A 14,995-nucleotide genomic window follows, 5' to 3' on the forward strand; every position below is an offset into this window, starting at 1 on the left:
TGAGAACCTGCATCCTGCTTAGTATCTCTGGAGTGGTTTGTCCTTTTGCCCTTAAAATTAGTTTCTTAAAAGAATGGCTGGGGTTTTTTCTAACTCCTTTTACCTTTAATATTGCTTCCTGTAGAATTGCCTGCTATTTCTGAATACAGTTGTGGTCTCATGAAATCTGTTATCCTACTGTTCCATTTCCTGCTTTTCCGAAGTCCCTTGATTTCTGCCATTTTATGATCAGTATAAATCAAAACTTTGAGTTAAGATACCCTAATGTCTACTGAAATTACTTGTGAAGTGCAGCAATGTTTTGAGTATTGTCTTCTAATTTGCCCCACAGCAATGAGGGAAGAAATAATACTGGAGATAAGACAAAGGCTCTAGGAATGTCCACAATCATTTTTTTCCACGTGGTGGTAGAAGATGTCCAGCATCTTTTACCACCCCAGAACATCCCAGCCTGCCTACCATATCCTTGCTTTCCAGGTGGGCAAGAGACGGAATGTGGTCAACATTTTTCGGACCTAAATTGGTGCTGGTTCATGGATTATTATACTTGTGCTTGTGTAATTCACTCCAGGAATGACAAAAGAGCCAAATTACTCCTGTCTGTCCTCCAGTTCAGGGATTTGGGTCCCTTTGCACTATCAAGGTCACATTTTCCTGAAGCTTTCAGGAAATTTTGTATCTTGAAGGCCTCATGAGATTTGATTGAAATCGGTCTGTGAGCTCAAAACCTGATAGAGGGGTTCTTGCACACAAAGAGGTCACATAAGGGCACAGGCCATTGCTTTCTTAGGAAACAGGTTAAAACTGATCCAGTCCAAAGGCAATTCAAGTGACTTTTTGCTTCTTGCTGTGCATTTGAAAAGATGTCTTCCTTTGCTGAAGCAACAAGACATACTTGAGTCACCCCTTTCCCCCAGTATTCTTACACTTGATTTTTGTCTCTTGAATTTCTGGTGTGTTCCTTTTTCCTAACCTCTGTCTTTTCAGCCAAGAACCACAGGCTCTAGTGTTTTCCTCTAGGTAGATTTGGATCCACCAGGGAAAATTAGTACATGATAAGGAGAGGACTTTCTTTTTTGTCTATATCTGCTATAAAACCTGAGGAGAGCATTTATTTTAGGGGTGTTTCTGCAAACCTGATAGTTACAGAAGGTTCAGGTTAGAGAAAATCAGCCATTCTCATGTCCAGTGTTATGATTTACATGATAATTGGAACAACTTATAAAGAGCATTTTAATGTATGGTATAATAAAAAAAATCATGCACCAATTTATTTCTTGGTTCTTTTTTATAGATCTTCAAGCAATGTGAGTAGTCTATAACTATTTTGGTTTGAGCTCTAAGACTGAATTAGCCAATGTAATAAAAAGTAATTAATATCATTACAATTAAATAACCATTAGGAAGTCATCAAATCTCAGATGATCTTCTTCCAGTTGTACAAGGCAGAAATTGAAATCAGGGGGAAGAGATGGCCTCTTGCAGAACTGTGGTACCTGGAAAAGTCCACCTGTGAGTTCCTCACAGGTATAGAGGTGGGCGTTACTCAATCATAACAGATTGAAACTGCCTTTTCGTAGTATTTTTCAAACCAAAAAATAGCTAGAAATGGATAGTACTGTTTCTGTAGATTTTTAGGTGAAAAAGCCAAAAGTGTTTGGCTGTCATTGATTAAACTATGTAACTTTCTGCAGTAGGGAAGAAGCTGGTGAATCTGGGTTACTCTGTAAACTTTCTGTTATTCTCTCGAGATAATTTGATGATGGGTGAGTTGCAGCTCTTGTCATGTTGTTAAATTAAATGGTGCACTGATTTGATCACAGTTGTGATGCTGGCTTTGGTAAAGGGCATCTGACTTTAATTATGCCATGGTCACTGCTGCCACGTTGCCCAATGACTGGCTAAGTGAATTTGTGTCTTCTTGCTTAAGACAGCTTCTATTGTGTCTGAAGGTGTCAAGCTATTAATTTTCTTGACATGTTCATAGGATGGCTGTCTCCCTCATCTTCCTTGAAATCTTCTGTCCTACAAACCTATCTGCTGTGCAATAAATGAATTTATTCTGATTTTTTTTCACCCTCAGATTCTTTTTTGGTGCTGAATTCATATCCTAGCTCAGAGATGGACCTTGTCTCCCCAGGTGGTCATCTTCCTACTGAGTTTTTAGTTCCCCTGCCTGTCACACTAGCAACACAAATCTGATTGCCTCTTTCTCAGCTGTTCTGGAGAAATTCCGCTTTCCTCATCATTAAATTGTCAGGGGGGCTTATTAAGGAATTTTTTATATCTCTCTTTCCTCTCCATCTGTGATATGCCAAGATATCTATATTTAAATATCATTTTAAAGTAGTTAATTGCCTTGGAGGAGGTAGCATAAATCCAGGTAAACTCTGATTGCATGAACAAAATTGGCAATGACTTTCTCTTTCATCATCTTTCTGAAATATATGTTACTCCTTGCAGTAATGGAGGGCACACAGTTTCAACTTAACGTGTACATAGCTCTCAGAATAATTAGAATAATATGCAAATTACTCTAATTATATGCAACTTTCAGGTAGGAAGTGGGAAAACTGTAAATTACATTTGTGTTCCTTTAACAAGGAATGTATTATGCCTTCTGGAAGTTTATCCAAACTAGTGCTGTCATCTCAGGAACCTAGGATGGCCTGAGACTGCTTCTGAGGGTTTAGCACATTAAGATTTAAGCTTGTAATGTATTTGGCATCCAGGATCCATGGCCACATCCATTCTGACAGGGAATGTTTGTCTCATTGCTAAACTTCTTCTTGTTGTCACCTGTGCAAAATCCTGGCCCTGTTTGAAGCTGTTGTGTCATATAATGGGAAGAGGTCTGGGATCCAATGAGGATTATGCAAGTTTGTGCAGAAGATACAGCATTTTCTTCACAAGGGAATTTTGCATGGAGAGGAATTTGATGGCTAGTTAAAACATTTTCTACTGTTCTTTGCAAAGTCACTATGAAGGAAATTGAGCTGGTAGATTGCTTCCTGTAGATATTAACTCAGAATCCACGCTGGGCAAAATCACTAACAGTCTGGTTAGAACATCTCAAGTATCTTTCCATTCAGTTGCAGTCTTGATCTCCACAAAGATTAGTTTCTTATCAAAAATGTATGTGAGATCCATGGGATGAATTTCTAAATGCTACAGCACTTCTGGAAGAAGTTTCCTGTATTAGTAGATCATCGCCAGTGATGTGCAGAAACCGGCAGCCTTTGAAGTGTTACCACTTCATCATCATCTTGTTTGTTTGTTTATTTTTAAAGCCAAAGCCATATGATTTGAATGATCAGGAGATATTCTGATTCTCACAACCAGGCAGTGTGAATCCTGTAGCTTTGGAAATCATAGCAAACACTCTCTGCAACTTGACACCACGAACGATGTTGGGATTGCTGTAACCAAAGCATTTCATGCAGTTCTTCTCTCTCTGATCCAACCTGCCTGGCTTTCTATCCTGTAATTGCTGTAAGGTTTGGAAATACCTTCTGGTGTTTGTAAGTACCTCTCTGGGTACTGAACTTCATTGTTTTGTCTCTAATAATTTAAAATCATTAAACTCCATCTTTGTCCTCATGCCTTCCTAGTTACGTTAAGCTGAGTCACTTGGAAGTTTCTGGGAGTAATGGCAGAATAATAGTTGTATAAGGCAAACATATTCCTTTTTCTTTCTAGTGTTTCTTATTATTGCTTGCAATGTATAGATGTAAAGTCATTGGGAAAAGAATTTACTATACAGGTTTTTTTATCTCCCATGTACTGTTTGATGTAAGTGCCTTAGTCACTTGGTATTGGATAGTAGTTATTATGGTTTATATTGCAATTTCTAATACTTGAAGTTCAAAATAGTGTTTTCTAAGGTTTTTCTTCCCATCATCAAATTGCATTTTCATGGTTTGCTACTCGCATTTGTCCTGAGTCTGTGCTGTAAAGAGTTGTATGTGGCTTTTCTTTTGAGAAATACTGTAGTGTGACCATTCTGCAAAGTGCAGTTCTACTTGCTGGACTAAATTCATACCAGATAAAAAGATGTGCTGATGTTTTTTGTAGGTTCTACAAAAATTGCACATGCTAGACATTTTACTTAATAGTTGCAATTAAACATTGATTGATGCTGGAGTGCTTGTTGCTTGTATTGTGTGCAGGGCTAGAAGTTTTGATATACGAGGTTAAGAGACTTCTTGAATGAATATAAATATCTGCATAAAAACATACAAAACTAAGACAATGAAATGTGCACTTTCTGAGTTCATATTTCATCTTGTTTGGAACTCTTGCCACTGCTGAATGTTATTCCTGAACATTATTTATGAGTAAGTCTTCTGTATCCTCCCAACCTGCCATGTTACACTCAAAAGTATTATTTCAGCATCAGAGTAAAGGGTTAGTCTGAAAATTATAGAGTATGTGTATTGCTTTCCTAATTACATAACGATGTTTTCTATTTCACATTGTATTTCTAATGCATTTGTCATTCACATCTTTATTTCCGTAGTATTAGTGTCATAGTCAGCATTGTGGGACTTGGTTATTTGGGGCTGAAAGGATTATTGCAAGATGAATATGTTGGAGTTTAACTTGTGTTCAGCTGAAAAGATTTTGCAAGTCTGGAAGGTGAGGATCCTGTCTTTTCATACCTTTGTGGTGTTTGCAGGTAGCATGCTGTCTTGAAGAGAGGCTGCATGTTTTTAGTCAGTAATTAGATGACAGTTGATTAACAAATCAAAAGCCATTTCCTGGTGGTTGTGAAAAGGATGGTGAAGACCCAGTTTTCATACAAACCTCAAGCAGCATTTAATACTGTTTACAGGGAGCAAACTCTTCAGAGTTTCCAAATTGTTAAATTCTAAGTCTCTGGCAAGTTCAAGAGTGCATGGATTCCTAGGTTATTTTGAAGGTGTCTTATACTTCCTTAATCTTCTGGACAGTCTTGAAGATTTTTACTGTTAGTCCTTATAGATTGTTTTACTACCAGGTACATCTTTTTTTTCTTGAAACTTCAGTAGAAATCAATAATCATTCTCAACAAGGATTCTGCATACATACTGATAAGAACTAAAGTTTTTTTGTCTTGGTTGTTACTTGTAGTTTGTGTTGTATGAAGGTTATACTTTCTCATGGCTTTGTCACATTGCAAGAGGCTGTGACCTTCATTTTAGCCCCTTCTAGACTTAGACTTAGAAATTACAGAACTATTTTTAATATAAGTCTTGTCTGTATAGCTCAGTAACCTATGAATTCCCCATGTAGCCATTTTTGGTTTATGGTTTAGAAACTTGAGCCTGTAAGATCTGAAATGAGTTGTTCCAGAAAAGAAACCACACACTTAAAGTGAAGGGTATCATTGCTAGGAAATTTGTGAAGTAATCTACATTTGTGTTAATAGTATATTTATTATAGGAACTTCTGATTTTCATAATTTCAATTTCCTTTTTTTTTTTGTTCTCCTGAAAACTGCATACAGCCATACTCCAGTGTCTAATGAATGCCTAGGTGATTTGGGGGAAAAAACAGTAATTATGGCACATGCATACCAGACACTTCAAGCTGTGACTATCCAGTGGGAAGACCTGAGTGGGATTCAACTGGACCATACCTTTCTCATGGCTGAAATGGAACCCTGTAGTACCCCATCTTCATCTTTTGCTCCAGAAGGTTACAGGCCTCTAAAGATCCTGTCATTTATTTATGTCATTATTTATGTAGATATTTATATTCTTCTCCATGTGACTGTCTCACACGTCCTAGGACATCTAAAGTCATCTCCATTTAGGATCCTATCCCAGATACTTTTCTTCAACTGCTGGGGAGGAAACATCTGTTTAGAACCAAACCATCTGTAATCAATCAGATGTTGCATCAGTGGTTTTGTCTGTTCTCCCATCAGTTTTTTGCTGTAGGAATGCACTGTCCTAATTTGCTCAAGATTTTCATTGTCATCTTGAAGTCTGGTAGATGTTGAGCTGTCACTTAGTTCACAGTTTTCAACACTTATCTCTTCATATCTGCCTGGGAAGCATTAAGTAGATCAGTCAGCTTGCATTGTTTTTTAATAGGTTACATGCAACAACTTGATAAAATCTGATCCAGAAATATGCATAAAATAAAATTTCATCTGCTTCTGGATCAGATTTTATTCCTCACAGGGCACTTACATTCAAAGACAAAGACTTTATTGTTCTCCCAGTAGTTTTATTTCAAGGAGATACCTGTCAGCACCTACTGATGCTATATTGGAAGTGGACATAATAGCTGAAAAATATTTAATTAAATATTTCAAAAAGCAGATTGGGATTTCTGGGCTTCTTTAGAGCTTCTATAGAAAGATTTGCATAGAAACACAAGTTCTTGGATCTCAGTTTCCTTGATGCAACTCCATTCACATGAATTTACTCATAACTTGTGCCAGCATAAGTGGTTACCTCTTTACTGGTAAATTAATCAGGGCCAGCAGACAGGTTTGGTACTGTAAACTATGTCTGTGCTGTTCAATTCTTCACTCTCCCTTTGATGCAAATCTGGCTCATGCCAAATAGCACAATTCCAGAGGCTGCAGGACCTAAATGCAATGAAAAAGTGTCTCCTAACTGTAAGGGTAGCATGAACAAATATTTAAGTATTGTTCATGCTATTGCATAGCTGTTCTATATTATTCTTTGCCAATGCAAATATATTTTGTAACTATTTCTTAAAATGGTATTGCTAGGAGTCTGTTTAATAGACTTCAAGATTATCTTACGTTATTGTTAGAGCAAGCTATTTCAATCAAGACTGTGTGTCCATTATATTCAGTATTTTATACTGGTGACCATTCCAATAGCACTGTTAGATTTGTTGTCAGAGTTAATTTCTCCATTTTAAAAAATTGAAAGCATTTAGGAAAGGGTTCTTTATTATGAGAGAGTTTCAAAATACTTTGAGTAGCTACAGAACATGGGAATCTAAGAGGTGCTGCACTTCAAGCTGACTTTGCTGCGTTGGCATCACTCCTGTTGACTTCCTTGGCATCAAAATCTTGCCCAGAAATTCTCTTGTTGCAGTGTCTTATGGGAAACCAGTTAAGCAGAGACTCAACACACCAAAGTTGCATACCCTGATTGTGCTTTCAGTTTCCAAGAAGTCAATGAAATCCTGTATTTGTTAAATTCCATGGCAAAACATCCATTTGATTGAATTTCATCTATAGCCTTCCTGCATTTGCGTCTCTTTATGCTGCACCCAGCGATTCCCTGCTTGGAAAACATTCTTACTCTGTGACAGGCTATTGAGAAACTGGTTTGATATGGAATGCCAGCAAAATTTTTAGAAACAAGCCAATAAAATGTGGATTAGGGTATGCAAAGGGCATTTGCTCAACATTTTTAAAGAAAGCCAAACATGAAGTTGCTGAGTAACTGGGCTGCTGCTTAACTTGGCTTTTTTGCCAGAGAAATTGGGGGTTGCAAATAAACGATTTTTGAAAAGGTGATCTGGGAGATGCAGGGAACAGAGTCCTCCAGGGACCACTTACTGGACCTGCGCTCTCTCCTGTTTTCACCAATGGTCTGGAAAAATAGGTGAGGAGAAATAGGTGACAAAATATGTTGACAATACAGAATTCTTCAGGCCTGAACAAGAAAAACATGACAGAACTTTCTCATTGGCAGTGTGTAATGTTGATAAAGCAGTAGACAAAGTTGCAGGTCACTAAATAAAAAACAATTAATTGGAGGGAAAAATGGTCCTAAGAACGCACAAATACCAGTGTGCTCTAAATAAGGTATTTTTGCAACTGAGAATGGATATATGTAATCGTAAGAGATGTTGTGAAACTGTGAACTGTGGCAAGAAGGCAAACAGAATGTTAAGAGTCTTTAAAAAGCAACAGAAAAGAAGATAAAACATTATTTGCAGATGTATAAATCCATTTTGTGCCCTCAAGTGTGTGCAATTTTAATTCACTTCCTCTGCATCTCAAAAAGGTTTTATTGAACTTTGCAGAATGAAGAGAAATTTTAAAATATCAAATTTTTTTATTTGTTCTTTTTGGATTTAAGTCCATGCTAGGACAGGGAGACTAGACTAGAATTATACAGATTAAGATTATTCTAGTTTGGGAAGACACAAGTGGTGGAGAGGCAGAATTTATTTAAGTACAGAAAATTATGAGTTGTGTAATGGCTGAATAGGAAAGCTGAAGGGATAACAATGGTCAAAGTAAATTGCTGTGACACTATCAGGTATTATTTTTTATTATTATATAAAAGGAAACACATTTTCTACAGATTAAATCAATTAGCAAAAGTTGCAATTAATTTTCCCAGCATTTGTAGATTCAAAAATGAAGAACACATTCATAATTATCCCCTGATGACTATTAAACATGATAGCACAATCTCAGACATATAAAATCTCAAAGCCAGCAATTGCTGGAAATTGGAAGAATATATTTTTTTTTTTTAGAATCCTTGCTTTATCAATTGCTACAGTTAAAGATATGGAGCTAGAAAGTGTACTGTCTACTGCAGATGTTATTATAGATAATAATATACGTGGAGAGCACAGGTCAGCAAAGAACCTGCTGTGTAATAGTGTAACTAATGATCTTTGAATCATTTCAGACATTTAGAGGAAATCTGCTGTATTGTATTTCAGTGCCAGCAACACCTGAATAACATCTATCTTCACTGTCCACATGCTTTAAATGCAGTCTCCAAATTCACCTCTTTCCTCTCAAATTAAACTTTATGATAATATATAAGAAGTCAACGGTAATGTAACACAAAACGCCAACTAACCTTTCATCCTCTGACTGTTTAGGCTGGCTGGAAGTGCTGAACTTCCTTATGATGTTCAGTCAGTCACCCTACCCTGTGCTTGGATTTGAATTGCTGCACAAAAACACCCCCACTACCACTTTCTAAAAGGACAAATCCACTTGCTTTGCTTATTCCCAATAAGCAAAACTTTTTTGTGGAACTCTAAGGCTGGAGGAAATACTCTTTGGTTTCCTCGCTTAAGTTTTTAGACAAGATGTCACTGTATTTTTTGAATTTGTTCTCCCAACCTTGGGCTGTTTGAAGACTCTTGGTTTTCATCATTCATAGACTGGAGAATGTGGATCACATCCTATTGTGCATTCTTAGTACTTTATTACCATGGATGTTATTTACTACTAGATGTTTGTATTGAGAATAGCAGGTGATAGCAAGTTTAAATACGTATGTCATACTGACTGCATAAAATGGCAGCAGCTGAAATAAGAATTCCACATCAGGAGAGTTTTATTGTGGAAGAAGAGTGTTGCAGTGCTCAAGTTTGATATGAACTCCCCTGTTCCTTTGCCAATAAGATATACAGCAATGAAGTGTTTCTTAATAAAATTGATAAACAGAAACAAAATCATTCTCTCCTCTGGGCTCAGGTGTCATCACATCTTGATGCCAATTGAATCAAGCACATCAAGCTACAATGCCAATTGAATTTCCATAGGTGACATAAATATGCTCTTAGCTTGTGGCAGATGTAAGGTAATATGACTGAGCTTAATCCTTAATCCTGAAATATTTACTTTATCTGATCGCTGTGTGCACAAAGCTGTTGTGACTCTTGTGAAATTTGACTTGACCATGTATTTAACTCATCCTCATAAAATGTTTTTCATGGTAAATAGGTTGCCCTAAAAGAGCAATTAGCTTGAAGTAGGAGTGCACATGTAGCATTGCTTCAAAGGTCTACCCTCACACAGGGAGAGCCAGCCCTGCATTCCTTCTCCCTTGCATGGCAATAAGTCTTTCCAAAGTCTAAATGTGGTTTTGTTCAGCCCTACCAGCACTTTTTTCCTTTTCCAGTTTCCTCCAAAGCCTTTATATTCTCTCTTGTGCCCAACACCCCTTTTTTCCTTCCTTTTTTTTCCTTTTTCTATTTTTTTTCTTTTTTAAATTTTTTTATTTCTCTCTCTCCCAAAAATACTTCATGAATCCAGAATTGGACAGCAACATAAAACTGAAATCAAAATCCTTTGAAGATGAAGACATTTTAATGCAATATGGAGATCCATAATACTCTATCTTACAACTATACTGAATTGACAGTTGTTTTTAATATGAATATTCTATTTCAGCTTGCTACATTATGTACCTAGACAATCTACTTTTTTTAGTTCATCCATCCCACAAGCAGCAATGTATTAATGGTGTTTCTTCATATGCTGTTAGTCTTCCTTTATAATATGCTCAAAATGTTTATCTTGGATTTTTTTTCTTTTTTTTTTTTTGTTAAACAGAGGGAACTATTTTTTCTGGATTATGTTTTGTTATTTTTGAATTGGCAGGTTAGATGTTACTAGACAGTAACTGTAAGGGCCATCACATTTTGCACAAATAAGGGAGTTACCTCTCTTTCAAAGAATAATCTGATGAGCCAACCGAATATGAGTTGGTTTGAGAAGATTGCAACTGAAAAACTTAGCTTCTTTAATTTGAGAATGAAAATTTTAGAATATTTTCATGACAAAATATTTTGTCCAAACACTGTTGTCAATATTTAGAATTTGCTTACAATGGGCTCACTAATTCCAACAATCAAGGGTGTCTGTGTGTCTCTTCCTTTTTTTATCTTTGTTTTGTTTTGTTTTGTTTTACTCTTCTTTATTTTGTTTTTAAGTACCCTTAAAAGAGGAAGATATCACTGAAAATGAGATTAAAAGCATTTGTGAAATCAGAACAGAAATGGAAGGCTGGGATCATAACGGTTTTGGATACTTCCTCAGATCTGAGGAACATCATGGTAAAGCTGCCCTATTTTAGGCTGGATTTTGTAGTATATAGGTTAGTTGCTGCAATGAGTTGCACAAGACTTCCAGAAGCAGTCAGGAACAGTGTAGGTGAGTTTTTAATTCTGCCCTTCCCTTTTTATTGCTCTGCCTTGCAAGACAGAGTATTGTGGTTTCCATTTAATCACCTTTGAAATAATTGTCCAATTACACAATAATACATTGCCAATCCTTCATAAGTTTCACGTGTTTCAAAATAGACAAGGGAGTGGTGTTGGAGACACCTGCAATTGAGGACATTGGTGGAGAGGTGAGAAAATGGAAGATATTTGTAGTGGTCAGTAGCAACTGCAGTGTTAAAGGTTCTCTTCAGCTGGTACAGTGTGAGATCTAAATGTCTCTGCTAATTCGAGAAGATGATTTGTCTCCAGGTCTAAGGTGTAAGCTTTGAATAGATGAAATGTATTAATCACAAGTTTCTGTTCTGTATTTTCAGAAGAATGGCGTGTCAAATGGAACTCTCTACAAAAAGACATTTATTGAGCACTTTGAACAGGCACCAATGTATGTTGCAGTTTTTACTGTCGTGGGTTTTGCAGTGGGAACAATATTTGGCTACCTGCGAGATTTTATGAGAGCCTGGGGACTAGAAAAACGTAACATTGCTGAAGAGAGAGAACAACAAAAAGTATGTATGAAAAAGGCATTATGTATCCACAGCTGAGTTTTCCCCTGCTTACAAGTGATTTACAGCAACCTGTTGAACTAACAAGGAATACACCTTTCATCTCAGAGAGCACTGCATAAGGATGAGGGGAATGAGTCACACTGCAGTAGAGTTATATGCATGTGTACTCTTATGTACATATATATATAGGTAAAATCGTGATTTTTACCCAGAGAGATGTTCATGTTGTTCCAAGAGTGTCATAATACTCTCAGCGAAATAGAGGTGCGCTTAAGTTGATCCACGAAACAAGAAAACTCAGGAATACCTTATTGTTAAATATGTCATCTTGTCAAATCTCTTAAACCCCGATCTTCCTTTGTCCCACCTGGCTGCCTTCACATCCACAGGCAGTGATTTTTGTAATTGCTGGCTTATGTTTCCTGAACTGCTGCTCACAGAGCACTCGGGAATCATGTCCTGACACAAAGTGAATGTAGCCTGAATTCTTGCAAGTCTTGACTTACAAATTTTTTCATCCCACATAGTTCTAAGTGAAATTTGCACCTTAGCAAGCTCAACTGCCTTCCAACTTTGTTTAGAATTTTTGGTTGCTCCTCTTTCTCTGTGCAGTTTGAGTCATCATTTACAGTAACACCTGGCAAAATGAAGGGAAATGGGAATAGTGTTACTGTTCCTCTTACAAATACAATTTCTGAAATTGTTTCCTGATTTATCTTTCCAAAGCTGAATGCACAGCTTAATGAATATCATTTTCAATTCACTTCATGGTTTGGCCACTTGTTGATTCCAGTTGTGCCAGTTAAATTTTCTTGTCCTTCAGCATGGATTACACATTCATTTAATTCTCTTATGTATGTTAACTATGTGCCATGGTATTTTATCAGTTTATTGTATCCAGTGTCCAACATGGATATATTCCTGTTTCATATAAAATTTTGTTTAGATTCCTTACATTTTTTTAATTTAATTTCCAAGTAAAATCCATAAATAGAAATTGTCAACCAAACCAGTTGTATTGACTGGCTGTTTACATGTCTAGTCTAGGCCAGCAATGCCCAGATCACTTACACTGGAGTAGCTTTTATCTAATGTATCCAGCATTTCTTGAAATGTAATGAGTTGTTTATCTTAGTTTTCAGTCTACTCCATGCATAGCAAGATGCTCAATTTGAAGCAGTTGGTTTCTCCAAGTGAAAGAATCTTTAATTTTTTCATTTCCAACTTTCAAGATACAAATGGAGAGTTAAACCAACTTGTTGACCATTTAAAAAAAACCCAAGCAGTTGACACCTCCCCACACAAAAAAAAGAACCCAATCTAAAAACACAAGCAGACAAACAAAAACCAACAAAAAACTCCACCACTTAAAAAATCCAACACTGTCTTTCAAAAGAATTAAAGTAAGATACTTGATTTTTGGAGTTGTGTGTGGCATAGGAATATGTGGCTGTTACAGCTCTCTATTTACTAATGAATCCGCTTTTCCTTGTTAATGGGAATGACTTGGGTACAGAAGCAGACATTTTCCCAGCAACATAACCCTGTGCATGTTTTCAAACCAGGATTTTGTGCCACTTTATCAAGATTTTGAGAACTTTTACACCAGAAACCTCTATATGAGAATACGGGATAACTGGAACCGGCCAATTTGCAGTGTCCCTGGGCCACAGTTTGACCTCATGGAACGTGTTACAGATGATTACAACTGGACATTTAGGTGAGTCATCTTACACTCTGCACCTCTCAGCTTCAAAAGAATACTCCTGGTACATCTGCAAGTTGCTGACAATCTGACCCTTTTCCTCTGGAATTGTTTGGAAAGGCAGTATGGATTTCCGAGTCAATCACAAATGGGTTTGTTTGGCTGTGTCAGCACAAGTAAAACTGCTGATGCTTCATTTATAACGACAGACCTTTACTCAGAATATTACAACAAAATTTCTTGTATCCCATGGTTAGGATTTAAATCACAATCTCTTGCATTGCCTGAACGTGGCTTCTTGCTTTCACAGTGAGTCTTTGGGAGCGGGTTTTAAGCAGATTACAGCTTGACGATTTCAGTGTATCGCAACTGAATTAAACAGCTGTGGGAATTCAGTGCATAGACAATGTGTAGGTTGGCTATTTTTCAGTTTAGTGAGAATGTATCTTAGTGTTTCCCACAATATTTTCATCATGTTTAATTTCTCTGTCTGTATGAGAACACTGAAGACTTTGTGGAAGCTGTTGACATTTTGCTTGAAAAATTAGTGTCTCTAAGTTGTTCCTTAAATGAAGTTTTAGGTTGGTTTATTTATTTAAATCCACAAAAGCAGCCTTTCACCTAATAACCAGTATATTGCCATCTACAGCTTGGCTTCTAGAAAACATTCTGACCAAGAAAGAGTATTTAGCCAGAAAAAAAAAAAAAAAAGGCTGTAAAAACCTTTGGGTTGTTCGAGGACTATAAATTCCCAAATAGAACAGAATTTGGTGGAAAAATTTTGGGATTTTTTTCTTTTTGCTTGTTGTTGGAGGGGAAGTTGCGCTATTTTTTAAAATTTACTTGAATTCTAGGTTTACAGGAAGGACTATCAAGAATGTAATCAATATGGGCTCTTATAACTACCTCGGCTTCGCAGAAACGGATGTTAATGCTTTGAAAACTGTGACCATAGAGTTAGAAAAGTATGGGACGGGAGTCTGCAGTACCAGACAAGAAATGGGTGAGTAAACACCTGGATGTTTACTCCAGGTAAACCTTGTTTACCAAAGGTTCTGTAATTATATGCTTTTTTTTTACAGATATCTTGAAGGAATCACGTCAGCAATTACTTGTTTTGCAATTAAAAGGGATGATGTGTTTTATTTGTTATCACATGAGGATATTTTTTCAAAAGGAAAAATAATACTGATTTTTGGAAAAGCAAAACTAAATGCCTGGGATTTTTAATGATGGAAGTAACGGGCTTATTTTTTAAGAGAAGTAAAAACCACATAGAGACTTCAAGAATTGTTCTAGTGCAAATCAGTTGCATCACAGATTTATATCTGTTACCACACACAGATGTTTCAGATAAAGAAAATGATCTTTTACATAATTTCTTTTTAATCCCATGTTCTAAGAGCATATTAAAATTTTTTATGAGACATTATTGGCACAAAGTAGAAATTTCTAGTGTGCCTTTAAGGAATAAACTCAGGAAGGCTCCATCTGACTTTTCTGGTTTATGTGTCCTTTATGATTTGTCTGCTTTGTTGGTTTGTGGGCTGCCTGTAGTGTTACCTTCAACTTTATATTTTTACACAAAGCCGTGCATTCCTAATGGTACAATCAGCTTACATTTCGGAGAAAATTTCAAGCCATAGAAATGCAAGGGGTGGCTTCTCTTCAGATTTTATCTTTCTTAGGAGTTAATTTTTAAAAAAAAAAAAAAACAGCAACAAAAAAAGGTAGGCTTGTCAGAATAGAGAAGTCTTTTATAGACGTTTTATCCTAATCCAGCAACCTGAAAAAATTTCATTTTTTATCTCTAGAAGTAAACTCC

The 14,995-nt window shown here is 36.5% G+C and overlaps 1 protein-coding gene across 9 annotated transcripts in view; it reads left to right on the forward strand.

Annotated features, from left to right (window-relative positions):
• The window catches only part of SPTLC3 (serine palmitoyltransferase long chain base subunit 3), a 125,146-nt gene that overhangs the window by 34,065 nt on the left and 76,086 nt on the right, over nt 1-14,995 (forward strand). For 8 of the 9 annotated variants that reach the window (XR_004356348.1, XM_032684159.1, XM_032684162.1 and 5 more), the window contains 3 exons: nt 11,274-11,465; nt 13,031-13,185; nt 14,025-14,173. Coding sequence is in view for 8 of the 9 variants with exons in the window: in XM_032684159.1 (XP_032540050.1) it covers nt 11,274-11,465; nt 13,031-13,185; nt 14,025-14,173 (496 nt within the window). In the remaining variant the exon portion in view is untranslated. The remainder of the gene's footprint in view (nt 1-11,273; nt 11,466-13,030; nt 13,186-14,024; nt 14,174-14,995) is intronic. The other variant, XM_032684167.1, reaches the window with a different exon arrangement.

This window comes from Chiroxiphia lanceolata, chromosome 3 (assembly GCF_009829145.1).
Source record: "Chiroxiphia lanceolata isolate bChiLan1 chromosome 3, bChiLan1.pri, whole genome shotgun sequence".
Lineage (NCBI taxonomy): Eukaryota > Metazoa > Chordata > Aves > Passeriformes > Pipridae > Chiroxiphia > Chiroxiphia lanceolata.